This window comes from Myiozetetes cayanensis, unplaced genomic scaffold (assembly GCF_022539395.1).
Source record: "Myiozetetes cayanensis isolate MyiCay16 unplaced genomic scaffold, myiCay2020 scf2-11, whole genome shotgun sequence".
NCBI classification, from domain to species: Eukaryota; Metazoa; Chordata; class Aves; order Passeriformes; family Tyrannidae; genus Myiozetetes; species Myiozetetes cayanensis.
The window spans coordinates 85981082-85996483 of record NW_026087411.1 but is presented as its reverse complement, the minus strand read 5'-3'; the positions used below and the strand labels follow the sequence as shown (position 1 = coordinate 85996483).

The following is a 15402-nucleotide window of genomic DNA, read 5'->3' as shown; positions in this document are numbered from 1 at the left end:
AAGGGAAAAATTTAGTCTTAAAGGATATAATACTTCTTTCCTTTGTTTGCCATCCCACCTAGATATTAGTTGTTCTCAGCTGTTGTTACTAAAAACGTGCATCAGATTTCAGCTTGGCAATAAAGATGTAAATTCCTCTAAATTACTTCCATTTTTATGTTGATCTTCCTAAAAAAAAAGTGTATGTGAAAACAGCATTTGTTCAAGTAAGCTCTGTACTAAAAAATTATAGTAGTTACATATGAGTGTTTTTTTTAGAATCTGAGTGGAAAGTCTCCCTTAAGTAGACTTTTATGGACCTTAAGCTTTAATGCAAATGATTTGCATGTGCATTATATATACACAGATGGTAGTAATTGCATGAAGAAGGTGAATTGTTTTTGCAAATAAATCTCTGACTTTTGTGCTTGTTATCACATCCCAGAGAAGAAGGGTTTGGGTGTTTCTTAATTAGATTATATTGCACATAGGTACTTACTGTGCAATTCAGACTGCTGGAGCACAGTTTAACATCCCAAGCTCTGGTGTATTCAGACAAAATATAATTTCTTTACACCTCATCAAGGTGCTTCGTTAATAGCCTTATCAATGTGTACTCACATTTGAGACAAAGCTTTAAAACGTGGCAGTAGATGTCACAGGGATGCAGATAGTTTGTTGTAACTATTAAAAGCAATCCTAGAAGCAGACAGTGTTGCAGTGACTGATACAGAGTATTCATTGTGGATGGGTTTTGATTTTTATGGTTTTTCCTAGTAAGCAAGGCAATAAATCTTTTCTTAAAATTCTTCTTCCAGATCAGTCCCTAGCCACAATATGTATAAATGTCTGTTCTAATTTTTTGTTTCTAGGGAAGACGAGGCAAACCAGGTCTCCCAGGAAAACCAGGGCCACCAGGACCTCCTGTGAGTAACTAAATGAGGGGAATGGGAAGTTTTCACTCTGTCCTCAAACTTTGTTAGCATTTTTGTAGCAGGTTACTGGATCATAATTGAATTTATAATTGAAAATAATTGATCTGCCTGTACTCTGCTCTATCTGTCAAACAGCTACTATTGCTAGCCTTTTGATACAGCAAGGATAAAAGGACTGGGTCCACAAATATGAGGGTCTACCCAGGAGGAAAAAGAACAAGATGCAAACTTTAGCAGAGGAAGCAGAAATTCACATTTCAAAGAAAGACTGGCCATACATGCTAAACATGAATACTGTGCATTCATTTCCTTAGCAAAATGTATGATGCTCTGTAGAAGGGATAATTTCTGTCTCAGAGGGGTAATTTGAAAGATGAAGGACTGTGTGAAGCATGTGCCAATTGTCTGAATGGTGGGGAGGATTATACCCAGCACTGGAATGAGCACTCAGCTGTAGTTCAAATGAGTTGACTGAAGAATTAAAAAGATTAAGAAATACATGGCTCTGTGAAAGGATTTGTAATATGAAGACCTTAAGGGTTTAGCTCAGATCTAAGAGGTTTGGGATTTTATTTTTATCCTTTACTTTTTTTTAAAGATAAATGATTTAAAATTCAAGTCATGGATGTATACTAGTCTTCAATGACTGCAGCTTTCCTTGTCTAGAGGAACACTTGGTCATATTAATAAAATTCCCAGTATATTGTATTGTAAAAATGCTGTTGTACACAAATACCAAACAGCTGTTTGTGGATTAAGTAAATTTCTGCTGCTTTACATTCTTAATATAACAAATAGATTTCGTAATTCCTTCTTCTACTTACCTAAAATAGGTAAAGGCTATTAGTTTATGCATCTGAGCATTTGATTTGTATGCTTCCACCACGTCTTACTTTGTAGAGAAGGGAATAATGCACTGTTGCGTGAGATGCAATGACTAAAATAACCAGCTTCATCTAAAACAAAAACTGCATACATTTTATAAGTCCTCTTTCCTTGCAAGATGTGTTCAGAAAGAGGAGTTGATGATGGAGTTCATTTATCCTGCATAAAACTACACAGATAAAAATTAGTCTCTTTCAAAGTTTGGGCTTCCTAATGCTGAAATGGTCCTGGGGACTGCAGGAGGCCAAACAGGAGAAAGGAGTGATGCAGAATCTTTCTTAATACAAATGCCAAAAATAACCTTTAAAGGATAAAAAAGCAAACCACAGCAGAGGTCAATGTTAGACCTAATCTACTTAGCTTTTCATGAGCTGGTGAAAAGGTTTTTCTCCATTACAGATTTCTGCCATCATAGATTTGATGGCAGGTCAGGCTTGTGGAGATTTATGATCCTTGACAGATATATCAGAAATCCTGAGTGGAAGCTAAATTGCACTTTTGTTACTGAGGTGTATTTCAGATTTTCTTACAGCAAATGGAAAACTCAACTTTGTCAGCGTGGCAACATCCATACGAGGAACTCTGTATGAGTACTGTATCCTAGTACTACATACCAGAAAAGCATTCCTCAAGCAGCCATGGCCTAAATATTGGTTAAAAGTATTTGTTTCTGGTATAGGCATTTTGATGCATTCCTTGCTTTGGGTACATCTATACCACCATCTTGTGTTCTTCTTCCAAGACTGAGAATATAAAGCATAGAAAAGGCACACTCTAAAAGCAGGGATGGCTGCTAATGTGCACTGGCAGTATTGCAATGTTTAAAGTGCCACAGCTTGTACCTACTAAAAAAATCTTCAACACAATCCATCATTCCCCCTCTCTTTTTGAAGGCTCAAAACATATTGAATTGTGCTGTATTGTGCTTCCAGTTACCCCTCTTGCTTTAGTAAGCAACTTCTTCATGCACATGGATGTGCCTTTACTTTGGGTTTTCCAAAGTGCAACAGAACTATCACACCTGAGGGATGCTGCTTGTCATAAGTTTGGCATACACAGGGTAAAAAATGGTTCACAGATTGACTGAATATGTGAAAATTAGACTCTCCAGTGTAAACGAGCTTGGGTTTTGGTTGATGCTTCAAAAGTATATGAAATTTGTGTTTGAAAAAAAAGGAGATTCAGTACCTAAAGCACACACTGTATGCTTGAAATTAATAAATGTACCTAATTTATTTATCAGTTTATGCCATGGTGTTAAGTATTTAATTTAGATATTAAAACATCCAGGTGCTCAGTAATGACCAAAAAAAACAAAAACAAAAACAAAGGATAGTCCTAATAACAGTGTGTGCAGATAGGGATTTGTGGGGAAAAGATTGGTAGTAAAATTAAAGAAAACTGAAGGTTACAAAAATTGCAGTCAGCATACATGCTATGCTTTCACTGTGACAGCAGTTATAAGGACACATTCCAGCAGTCAAAAATCTACTTGTCACATGGCAGCATTTAAGACTTTTCTAACCTTTTCTAAGTATCTCATCTTTTTTTTTTTCCCCTAACCTAATTTCTGGGGATTTTTTTTTTTCCCCCAGTAAAATTGATGCTTATAGTGAATTTCTAGTCCCTTAACATCATCTTTGTTTAAAAACCTGTATTGATGTCAGAAACCTAGATTGATTGGCAACTAATAATGGGACTTTTTATGCAATTTCTTCCAGGTAGCCTTTCTTTTGTGTCATTTTTCCCTTATCCTTTCTTTTATGTATTTTTTCCCCTTTGGAGCAAATCCTGTGCTCACAAAAGCCAAGGAGCCAATGAGGATTTTTATTGATCAATCATGAAAATATTTTTCTAAACCTATCCAGGTCTGTTCCCCCTTTGAGTATTTGTTTAAAGTCTATTAAATATTATAGACTTTTAAAGTGTTATTTTATTTCCCTCTGTTTCAGAATTCCTGGTATGCATCCTTGCTGTCTGATTTGCTGTTCTGTTATTTCAGTACAGGAGAGCCGAGATGTGTACTCACAATATCTTTCACTCTAGCGGGTACCAATTTGTGCTGAAGACAGGAATCCAAACGGGTTAAGTTAAGCAGCAGCTCCCTCTAGTGCTTTTTTTGGCCCCTTCTCCACTTTTGAAGAGCCTAGATAACAGTTTAGACCTTCTGTTAAATACACTATTCACTTCAGTCTCGGAAGCATTGTGAAATCAAAATCTCTGTACCCTTCAAATGTATTTTATATATTTGCTTGCTTCCATTTTCTTCTAAAGTCTTATGAAAAAGAGACTGTCTGATTCACGTGCTGTTATCCTGCTCAGCATGGCTCTTCACTGAAATTGAAATGCTGTTTTTACGAAACAAAAAGAAATACTAATAGGATGCTGTGAGGTTTTAAGTACAGCATTTTGATCGGATTGCAGAACTGCGTTGATTGCTTTCTTCTGCCCTAGCTGCTAATAAAAAGACTACAGGACTTAGAAACACAGAAAGGGTTCCCAGCAGACTGCAGCTTGTTTTGAATTATATATAATGGCTTTCTAGTTACCACACTTTTTTTTTTTTTTTTTCCTCACTACTTAAAAGCAAATGACAGAATCACAGAATGAGTAGGACTGGAAGGGATTGCTGTGGGTTATGTGGCACAACCTCCCTGCTCAAGCAGAGTCTTCTTAGAGCATTTTGCACAGGATTGAGTCCAGATGGTTCTTGAATGTCTCCAGTGAGGGAGACTCCACAGTCTCTCTGAGCAACGTGTTCCAGTGCTCAGTCACCTGCACGGTAACGTGTGGAATGTATCTGAACTTAGTATTTATGCATTCTCAGCCTCAGGGTAGAAAGGCCAAATTTTGCAGTCTTCACTTAGGCAAAGTTCTTTTCTGGTCTTGGGTTGAAGAATTACTGCCTGCCTCATTTTGTGTGGAGTTCTGCTTAGAGGAGATAATTTATTTTTCTATTTGTTCTACCTAGAAGATAGCTGCCTGATGTCTGGCACTGTTTTACATATTATGGTCAGTTGGGGGAGGTTTTGAGGTTGGATTTTTTGGGGAGGATAGGTTTTTATTTATTTATTTTTACTTTTCAATGAATCAGCAAGTATTTCTATTTACATAGACAGGATAGAGGACAGAAAAAGGAGTGTTATCCCATTAAGGGCTAACTTTATCTTTTCTGCCCTAATTTTCTCTGTCTCTACTTGAACTGTTATGACTGGAGGAATTCCATTTCTCAAGAACTCCCATTTTAGTGAGACATGAGCTTATTTTTAAAATAAAAAGAGTGCTAAGCTAGAGTTGTTCTACAGACTTCCACCAGTATAACAGCACTCTTTGAGGTGAGTCTGACTTCTGCCCAGTGTTGTTGTTTGGCAGAAGTGAAGTGCCATCAGCACTAATTTTTAAAGATAGGAAACATGTGGACTACCTGTTTTGGCCAAGTGCCATCTTGTCCAAACTATCTCTTGAAGAGGTGGAAAAGAACTTTTGGGTGTGCTAAATCATGGGCTAGTAAACTATAATCACAATTATTCATTCTCTTAAACCAGCACATCCAAAGCTATTTTTTTCAACCAATAGATTTAATAAATTTATTTCATGATTGCTGTTAGCTCTTGAAGCTCATCATTCACTTCATCATACTTTTTCAAGGGGCTGAATTTAATATCTTTTATCTTCTCAGAAATGTTTGCTTGGGAGATTAGCTTTGTGTTAAAGTCTTAAATTAAACTAGAGTTATATTTTTGTTTGTGTTGCATGTGATGCAGTAGAAAATTTCACTTTAATTTCTTCATTTAATTACATATGCTTTTGGTCTTGTGATTCAGTACGTATGTCATTGCCACTAAACCAGTTATCTTAACTAGCCAGCAGTTCGCCTTGGAAATTTCATTTCCTCTGCCTCAGGAAATACTGTCATTCCTCTACCAGTGTTTTGAAAGGGAATGAATGTTATCATTTAATTACAATAAATAGAAAATCAAAGCAATGATAAGTGAAAATTGTCAATAGGCGTTTCTGGTTTTCCTGGACTTTCAGCTGCTTTTTAGAAGAATATTGGAAATGCTTACATGGTAGGATGGGAATGGCTGACAAGGATTGGTCATATTGCTGGTTTCTATGCATTAGGTTTTTTTATCCATATCAAAATGTAATTTATTTCATGTATGCTATTGTGGCAGACATCATGCCTTCATCATTCTTTCCATTTGCTCTTTGGAATAGTTATACAATATTGCACATCTGCACTGATGAGTTTCACGGTGTTTTTTGCATTATAGTAATCAGAAAAACAGTATCTTGTTTTAAGAGGCAGGCACCAATGCAAAATAAAAGGACACAGTGATTACACTGAGTCACTTGCAGGCTGTGTTCTCCAAAATGGCCTATTCTTGAGATATAACCAGTGCAATTTACTTGTTACACATTTTAATGCATGGACTGTGAGACTGGGTAGACTTTTTCAACAGTCTCATCCATACAGAAATGCAGATGAACTATAAAAGTAAAGGGAGGAAAATATATTGTAAACCCCTGTAATTTCACAGTTTGGAGCTATTTCCCTTTAAGCACCTGTGTTTCTATTCCTGCCTTGCCTATAGAAACAACATCTGAAACCTGTTTGTAATTTCAGAAAACAATCAGGACACTTTTTCACTTCTTTTCTTATTCATACAACTGTACTCTCTGTGCGCTTTCCTTCTCTCAATTACACAACTTGGTATTAAAAAAGAGAAAGGAAACCCTGCTCAAGTGAGCTTCAAAGTGGCAGATGTGCAAAATTCTCATGCAAAAGCTAGAAACTGCTTGTACAATAATTCTTCAATTGCTGTTAATTTGATTGCTTCTTCATTTGCAAACCAATGCTCCTGTTTTGGGGTTTTTGGTCTGTAGAGACTTCAGAGTGGATTGTGTGACTGTATTAATGGAGTGGAACAGTGTGGAAGGAAAGAAAGAGTCTACAGTTTAGGGGAAAAGCCTAGAATGAAAATATTTTCTGTTGTACACTTGTTTAAATATGATGGTGTTGTAGTTTCATTGCAGAAAGAATGACGGAAAGATAAAATTATTTAATTTATGTCAATTTTTGACAACAGAAATACTAAAACCAGAGGTTGTTTATCTCTGGTAAGACAAAAGCTGTGGCATAGTCAGGAATACAACCCAAATGCCTGAAGTTCTCTTTGACTGTCTTAGTGATGAGGCAATTCGAGGGCAGGGGTGTTGGAGGTTATGTCTGTTTTTCAAAACTATGATGGACAATGGCTTTTCATTTTGTCATAATATCTGACAGGTTGAGGCTGATGGCAGGTACAGCCAACTGGGTTGTGTGGCAGAAGCAGTTTCATTTGTGTAAAAGAAACAACATGGAACATGGTAGCGAATGCAAAGGGAGAGTTAAGTTCTTACTTTTGACTCCTTGCAGGATTGCAGAATCCTGCAAGGATCCTCAGTTCAAGGATGCAACACTATAGGATAACAGTGTTGAAGTTGAGACATCTGAGCAGTGTCACCATGGTTCAGTCCCAATTCTGGATTGCCATATTTAATATGGATATCAAAGTAGAAAAATCTCCCATTAACTCTGGAAATCAGAGTGGAGTGAGCATCTCAGTGAAAACATCTTGACTATATTTATCTTATTTTTAACATAAAATTGACCTGACAGTTCAATTTAAAATAACATGAATGGAAGAATTTATGGCCTTGTATCTCTTCCGATGTTGGGAACAAAGAGAGAGTGGGACACCTGTGGTGTTTCATGTGGCTTCCAAATCTTCCTAATGTCCCCACTAACACAAAAGCTGCAGAATGTAAATTGTGATTATAAAAAGCCCCAGAGAAGGAGAGCTGCTTTTGTGCCCTGTCTGTGTTACATCCAGGTCAATCACCCATGACAGTGACTTACTTAAGTATATTGTAATCTTATTGTTGAAGTAAAATGTTTCCTAGAGGCATGTGAGTGGCTGTAGTTCTTATTGCATTATGTGAAAATGTCAACTTAAAGAGAGTAACTATGCTAATCTGTAAATTTAATTGAGTTTTAATTCATAAGATCTTGACTGAACTGTCAGTGTTCTGCTCTCTGCTACAAAACTTAAAAATCTCATTGATGGCCTGTTTTTTGGCAGGCTGTGCCAAAAAATGTGGGGTTTAATGTCCAAAAATGTTTTTTCGCAAGCATATTTTTTAATCTCTCCATCCTCAGCCTATGTTTTAGTAGCAAGTTCCTTTTCCATTGCTGAATTTCTTGATGAAAGATGTGTATTTAAGTGCAAACTTGCAATGCTAATAGAACTAGGAAGTTAGTGTTCTGCAGATTTCTGATATTCCTCAATTTCACTTTCTGTACTCTTAAGTTAAAAATTTGCCTGTTTACTCACACTAGGAGCTGCTTCTACATCAGCCCCCATTCTTTGACTTAGAGGAAAGAGTTTTAAAATGCAGCATATTGAAATTGATATGGATGTCACTACTGCCTTCTCTGACAGACCAGTTCATTTCAAAATAAGTTGCTGGTTTCCAAACTCAGAGATTTAGAAGCTGACTTTCCTCCTCCTCTGTGCCTGATAAAAAGATATAATGAAGTTACAGATGATAATTTACTTTATGACCAAACAAAAATCTAAACTCTTTTATGTCCCCTCCGCTCTTTGAACACAGATATGCAAACATAAACTTAGTTAAATTAAAATGACCTTTTGATACTTATTTTTCCATATAGGGTCCTTCTGGACTGGAAGGAATTCTGGATTCATTGAACAAGCATTATAATGAGGTATGGAGATTTGTTACAGTGTCTGTGTGGGTTTATGACTAAGAAGTATCTAAGGTAGAAATGACCACAGTTTTGATCCCTGCAAACCACATTCCAAATTAATCCAAAAGGTAGTTACTTCTGTGTTCCCTTTCTGCATCCCTTTACAAGCTCAGGCCACACTCCAGTCAAATACCTACTGTGTCATTTATCTTGCTGTCTTGCATCCCATCCATCTTCTGCTCACTTTTTTTTGACTGGTGTAACTTAAAAAGCAGGTGGGTGGACCACATTAGTTAGTGGGAAGCATCAGCTCCCCACTTCTAAAACTAATTGCTCTAAGCTGTGCTAGACATTACTTTCTTGACCTAGTCTCTCATGATTCTAAGAGTAAAATAGAAAGACAAGGCATAATTTTGAAAAGATCTGCTAGCCAATCCATGAGAACTGTCCTTATGTTTGTAATATAGACTCATAAAAATATTGTCTTAATTATAAAACCACTTGCAGCTAAAAGCACTTAATAGAAAAAAAAAATAAAGTTAAAACTGCATAGGATGGTGTTCCACATGGCAGAGCTTTGAAATACTTGCTACAGATATTTCAAAGTCGTAGTGTCTGCCATTGGAAAAGACTGTAATGCAGAGATCAGAGAAGTTTGCTTAATTGATGCCAGAGTAGATAACTTATCTGATCAGAAAATTCCATTTAATTCAAAGACTTATGAAGCACTTACTACAGCAGTATTTGTTCAATATAAAGGCTAATATGTGTATCACACCTTAAGTCATGAAGGTCAAGCCTGGAAGCATCCATTTCTTTAAATATTAGAATGTATAACTAAGAAGAGCAGGTGAATTCAGGGTATTCTCTTATATAACATTTCTAGACAAGTACTAAAATCTTTTCTTGAATAGATATTCTGGAACTAAGTTCCTGTCATATATATCTTTTTGGTTGTTTTTATCACTGAAGAGATTTCAAATCAGTGTCTCACCTTAGAAACATGCATTAGGAATTAAGCATGGGGAATTTCATGCCTGGAGGCTGATACCAGCCCTGTTTCCTCTATCAATACCATATTTATTGTAACTCATTCCCCACCTCTGCACTATGAATTTCTTTTATCCTGATAGGACCTCTAAGATTGTTCTGCAAGAGGAAATAAAAGCAGTGGTGATCTTCTGGAACTGATAATATTTTGCCCCCCCAAAAAAAATCATTTTTCTTATCATTGTAGGGCTCTAAGTGTTTCTGAGGTGGCTTGTATTTCCTAATTAACAATATTCTGGAAAAAAGTTGGATATAGCTGCTGTGTGTCTATAAATTAATTGTCTTTCAAGTCCTGTACACCTTAACAACTTTTCTTCCTTCAGCTGTCTAGTTTGAAGACTTTAATGACTCTGTCACAAGCAATTAACTGTTCAACAAGGAAATACTGTTTGATTCCAGATGAAAGAGAAGATGGCTTTCTGATTAAAGCAGCAGGTTCTAAATATACAAAATTTCTGTAACTATGTGTTCAGAACCTCCTAGAGTCAAATTAAGTCTCCAACTGCTTCAGCAAACATATTAGTTCTTATGCATTTTATGATGGGAGTGGGATGTTTCTATCAAGGACAAGACAAAAAGGTCATCAAAGACAAGGACAGCTTCTCTGCTTTGCCATTGATTTATGCAGATATATGCACCAGTAACTTCCCTTTCTCCCCCACACTGTTATATAGTATGACAAGAGCTGATTTTGACCACTGCACCTCGGAGGCATCAAACAATTTTTCACATTCCAGTGTATAATTTCCAGTATGTAATTCCAGTATATAAATACATAATTTGCAGTGTACCTCAGTTATTTACATTGGTAAAATGATATTTGAGTGATATCGTGAGGTTTTTGAGATTCCTCACAGCAGAGGAAATGGTCTTGCCATTTTCCATCACTTTATGCATGTTCTTAAGAATCTCATAAGCTCTTCTTTTAGTTTGGTGTTTAAAAGTGTTTACATTGTGACCACATTGCTATAGATATCCTAATACCTTTTTTTCCCTGAGGATGTTAGTATGGCTTCTTTGCATTGCTATTTTCAGGAACCATGAGAAACTGCTACCGAGAAATGTGGTGACTCTTAAGACCTATAATAATTAATAACATCTCTCCTTTTTTCTCTAATTTCTCTGTTTCTTATGCAGATTATTTTCCGTTCTTCTGAGTTCTGTATGATATCAAGAAGTAGTTGGTTTTTGCATGATATATTTAAATAATTTGTTGCAACCAAGGTTCTTCTGGCTTGGTATCAATCACTTTATCATGCTAGGAGGCTGGAGTGCAAGTCTTTAAAAGCATAATGTACTTGATCCATGTATACAGTGAAAGAGAGCACTATAAATACAATTGCTGATTGCAGCAGCAAATTGTGATGAACAGCAAACCAAGATCAGCAATCTTCCTTTAATGAAGGTGAGGGGAACCTGCTGAGGATAAGTGGTAGCATTGATCCTTAATGGGTTGGGAGACAGTGCTGGAGCATTTCTTCCCTCCTTCCTCCTTTATGCCTGTTCTTGCAAGCCATGTGACTATTTTTATATTCCTTCTTGTTGTGTGTTTTGCACTTTCAACGTAAATTATATGCTTTTCATGTGTTCAATATATGCATTTTTCTCTTTTTTTTTACCAAGAAACTAGTTCTGCCCTGTAATGCAGGTTACATTCCTTCAGTGGTTGGTAAACAGTGCCTCATGTTTTGAGTTTATATACTCTCAGGCCTCTGTTATCATCCCTTGCCTGGACTTTCAGGGCCTCCGTCATCTTTTTTACTTATCAGTTTCCCACACATAAATGGAAGGTCACTTTAGTCAAACTCGCCTCTAAACATCCTTGGAAGGGCATACATATCAGTTTAATCTAAAATGTTCTACAACACATAAAAATAAAAATTAAACCAAAACACAAAGAAATTGAAACTATATCACAATCTTTCCAGGAAATGCTTCAGAATAATTATAATTCATAGTAATTTTAGATTATTCTCGAAATAATTAATTATTAATTTTCTAATTTTTTTTTATTTTTTGTATTTTACTTACTTTGTTGTAAAGAGCAAATTACCTAAAAATATGCAAAGACCATAAAAGTAGTTATTTGATCTAATAGCCTCTTTTTTTCCCCTCCATGTATGCATAAGAAATGCACAACTCAGTATAAATCACAATTTATAGTGTACTCGTAATAACAGACACCTTATTGTTCTCAGTCCAGTGGTAGTCAACTGCTTCTCAGCAGTACTCAGGTTCCTTTATCTGAGTTTCTGCCTCTTGCTCTGAAGATGATTTTGATAATTAGTGTACCAACAGTGTTTACAAACCCTAAATACCTAAGAAAATCCATCATGACATTCTCATTTCTAAATTAATAATGGTTTTATTAAACTGATTTTATTCAGTTTATATCCAGGTACCTACTTCTGAAAATATTAGCAGAGTGCAAATGGCACGTTTATTCATCATGATGTTTCTCCATTTTAGAGACATGGAAACTGGAATATGGCAAGGGGAGTTGGCCTGCCAAGGGTTCCCATTCAGCCCAGTGGTACCTGTTCTAGGCCTTAGATTCCTTGGGTCTAGATGGGTGCTCATTTTTCAGGATCTTTTTGTTGTTGTTGTTGTTTCTTTTACATTGTTATTAAAAGAAAACATGTTCCCTATAGGTAGTCTGAGTCTGGCTTTGTGAAAAGGAAATAATTTGCTTTATATTTTATTGTGTCTTTACCTTGTAGAGAAGAATAAATAAATGCAGTGCAGTAAACACCTGAGCACGTATACAACCTGAACCTCTGGTCCTTACATCTTTCTATTTTTTTGGAGGAGCAGTGTGAGGAGCCTGTTGACCATGTTCATTCCCACTCCATCTGTCTCACTACTGTAGTAGCCTTAAATTAGTTCTACATTCTTTTATATTTCATGCTGCTCAAAAGTAAAAACGCTTGTCATTTTGTCATAGGAGAGAAGTGGGTTTTATTCTTTTCTAACATGCTTGAGGAACGTTCTGTAACAATGAGCATAAAAATATGTACTTTGCATTGAGTTTAAAAGAAAAAAATCACAGATTTGCGTAACAATGTTAATTTTCCTTTTATGCATTTGTTCATGTTCTGCTAATCTGGCCGGAGTATGAATGTACCATAAAGGATGAGTTACTCCAATACATTACCTAGTTATACTGCATAGGCATTTATTTCTAGTAGTAAATTATTTCTAGTAGTAAATTAGGACTTCTGAATTGACATACTGGTAAATTGCAAGAACTTGTTATGGTAAATAAATTGTTACTGTAAGTGAATGGTGATATTTTCTGGTTTTTGATCTTTGTGATGATATTTCTTTCCAGAGTGATACAAGCCTACTAGGAGTACTTGGGACCCCTGGACTTAAAGGCCAGAAGGGAGATGTTGTAAGCATTTGGGATGAATTTGGAGAAATTTCAAAGTGCCTATCTAACCTGTCTCTGCCACACTTAACACAGTATCTTTGATTTGATTTGTCACAACAGGCTTTGAAGGAATAGATTTTAGAGATGATTGGCACTTTAAACTGTGTAGTCCAATATCCAGCTCATTGTGCTGTCCTGCAGGAGCAGCACATGATCCTTTATCCTCTGCTATAAACAGAAAGAAAAAGTGCTGAAAGGACTGTATGTGGTTTCCATAATGCTGTCTGAGAAGCCAAATGAGCTGGCCTGCCTGCTATGTGGAAAAGACTCTGAAGAAGTTGAAATTCAGAAAATGTTTTGAGTAGTAAATCATGAATATTTAAAGAAGTTTCTCTGTAACAATAGGACTATCTATACCAAGAATACTTATAGGCAGCCTCTAAATATTGCATGGAAGTCAAATTCTGAATCCACACTATATGACAGTATGTTGTTTATAGTCATCTGTCCTGTGTAAACAGTGGAATGATTTTTTAAATTGCATGTGTTCCAGACTTGTAAGAGAAGAGTCAAGTGCTCTGGATATGTGACAGAACAGATGATATTTTTAATATAGAAGCCTACAGATCTGCTATAGAATACAGTCATTTAAATTCATTTGCACATGTTGAAAGCTTGATTTCCATTGCAATAATAGTTAAGAAGTGGCTTACATAGAACAAAGTACAGGAGAAGATGGGGAGAGGTTTATCTGCATTTGTCAGAATATAAAAGATTTTAAAATTAATTCATTTTGTTAAAAGGGTCAAAAAGGAGAATTGGGAATGACTGGTGCAAAAGGAGAAAAGGTAAGTTAATTCCTTACTTCTGTGCTCATGTGTGATACTAGAAGTTGACTAAATATTCTGATTATTAGTGCAGTCTTGGAAAACAGAAAATATATTTGGGCATAGGAAAAGTTGTCATTCTCTAAATATCTGTTATTTATTCAAACCCTCCCACCTTGGGTGGGTATTTATGTATGCAAGTAAATTTCCCTCTTCTAACAGTTCACAAAGTCCTTTGCTTTAAACACATTCAGACTTTTACTGAATACCAGTTTAAAATTGTTTATATAAGTTTATGACCAGAGACTGCCTCATGAATTAGGCACCATTTATATTTTTTCAAGTTACAAATGTGATCTTCAATATCTCTGTGAAAAAATGTGAGTCTTTAAATTATTAAATTTTCGAAATTAACTTTCTAATTTAGTATCATTTAGTTTGAGAATAAATATTCCAGAATGACCTGGGGGGAGAAGGGGGTATTACTGGGGAGCAGGTGTATGTTCTAGGAATGTGATGCACCCAGTTCTTCATCTACTGATTATTAGGCATTTTGTTATTCAGCTGTTAGGCTTCCAGTTGGTTTCTTTGGTCATATCTTTCTATAAAAATAGTTTTCACACAAGCAGAAATATTTTTTCACTCTGTCATATCACAGATTTGTGATTTTGTGTGCTATAGAGCACTTTTGTTTGGGAATTTTTCAGGTTTGAATGCATTATCACTCTCTTTAGTTCATGTTCCTGTCCCTCCCTTGAACTCCTGCTTGAAAGGATCCCACATACCATGGTCTTGGCATAACATCATCATCCTTCAAGTAAACTTTTGTAGTCCATATATTTGTATTTTATATAGGTTTAAAAAAATGCAATATTTTCCAAGGACTCTTCAACAAAACCGGACATATGGACTATTTACCATTTTTAAAAATCTGCGTTAACATCTTCCCTATGTTTCCTTAGGGAGAGCCTTCTGAAAAGGGGGACAAGGGAGATCCAGTAAGTATAGAATGTTTTGAACTGATGTGAATAATTTACATTACAGATTATTCCCATACCATATTCATGCTGTAATTCCTTTTCTTTGTAGGTGTGCATTAGATTCAGGGATTATGTGAGATAGCATATGTATTGTCTCCTGTCTTACCCAGGTTATAAATAAAAACCAGAGATGCCCTGTTCTTCACCATTTTTGTTGTTGGTACAGTCCATGAACTGCATTTAAAGCACACACCTTTTTTTTATTCTATGTGAAGGTTCTTTCTTTCAGTTATTTCACAAATTTTTTTGTGGCCTGAACTGTATTATTTTTATGCTCCTAGTGTGGCATTTAACATCAGGCAGTTTTTATACAGCCATTTTATGTATGCATAACTTTTTTGTTATTTTGGGGCATATTTTTAGAACCCTCATTCTATAAACATCTGTTTACCTGAGTTATTTATTTTTGATTAATTATGGTTCCCTCTTATGACATTTGACAAAAGCTAGTTATTGTTTTTATTACACAACTCAAGGTTGCTTAGATATTTTTGATTAACCTGTTATAATAACCAAAATAAGGCTTACTGTAATAACATGTGGTTTTGGAGGTGAA

General features: G+C 35.7%; 1 protein-coding gene across 8 annotated transcripts in view; it reads left to right on the top strand.

Annotated features, from left to right (window-relative positions):
- Positions 1-15402, top strand: part of COL19A1 (collagen type XIX alpha 1 chain) — a 183022-nt gene that overhangs the window by 118106 nt on the left and 49514 nt on the right. For 7 of the 8 annotated variants that reach the window (XM_050314649.1, XM_050314644.1, XM_050314647.1 and 4 more), the window contains 5 exons: positions 852-905; positions 8521-8574; positions 12938-13000; positions 13783-13827; positions 14769-14804. In XM_050314649.1, coding sequence (XP_050170606.1) covers positions 852-905; positions 8521-8574; positions 12938-13000; positions 13783-13827; positions 14769-14804 — 252 coding nt within the window. The remainder of the gene's footprint in view (positions 1-851; positions 906-8520; positions 8575-12937; positions 13001-13782; positions 13828-14768; positions 14805-15402) is intronic. The other variant, XM_050314648.1, reaches the window with a different exon arrangement.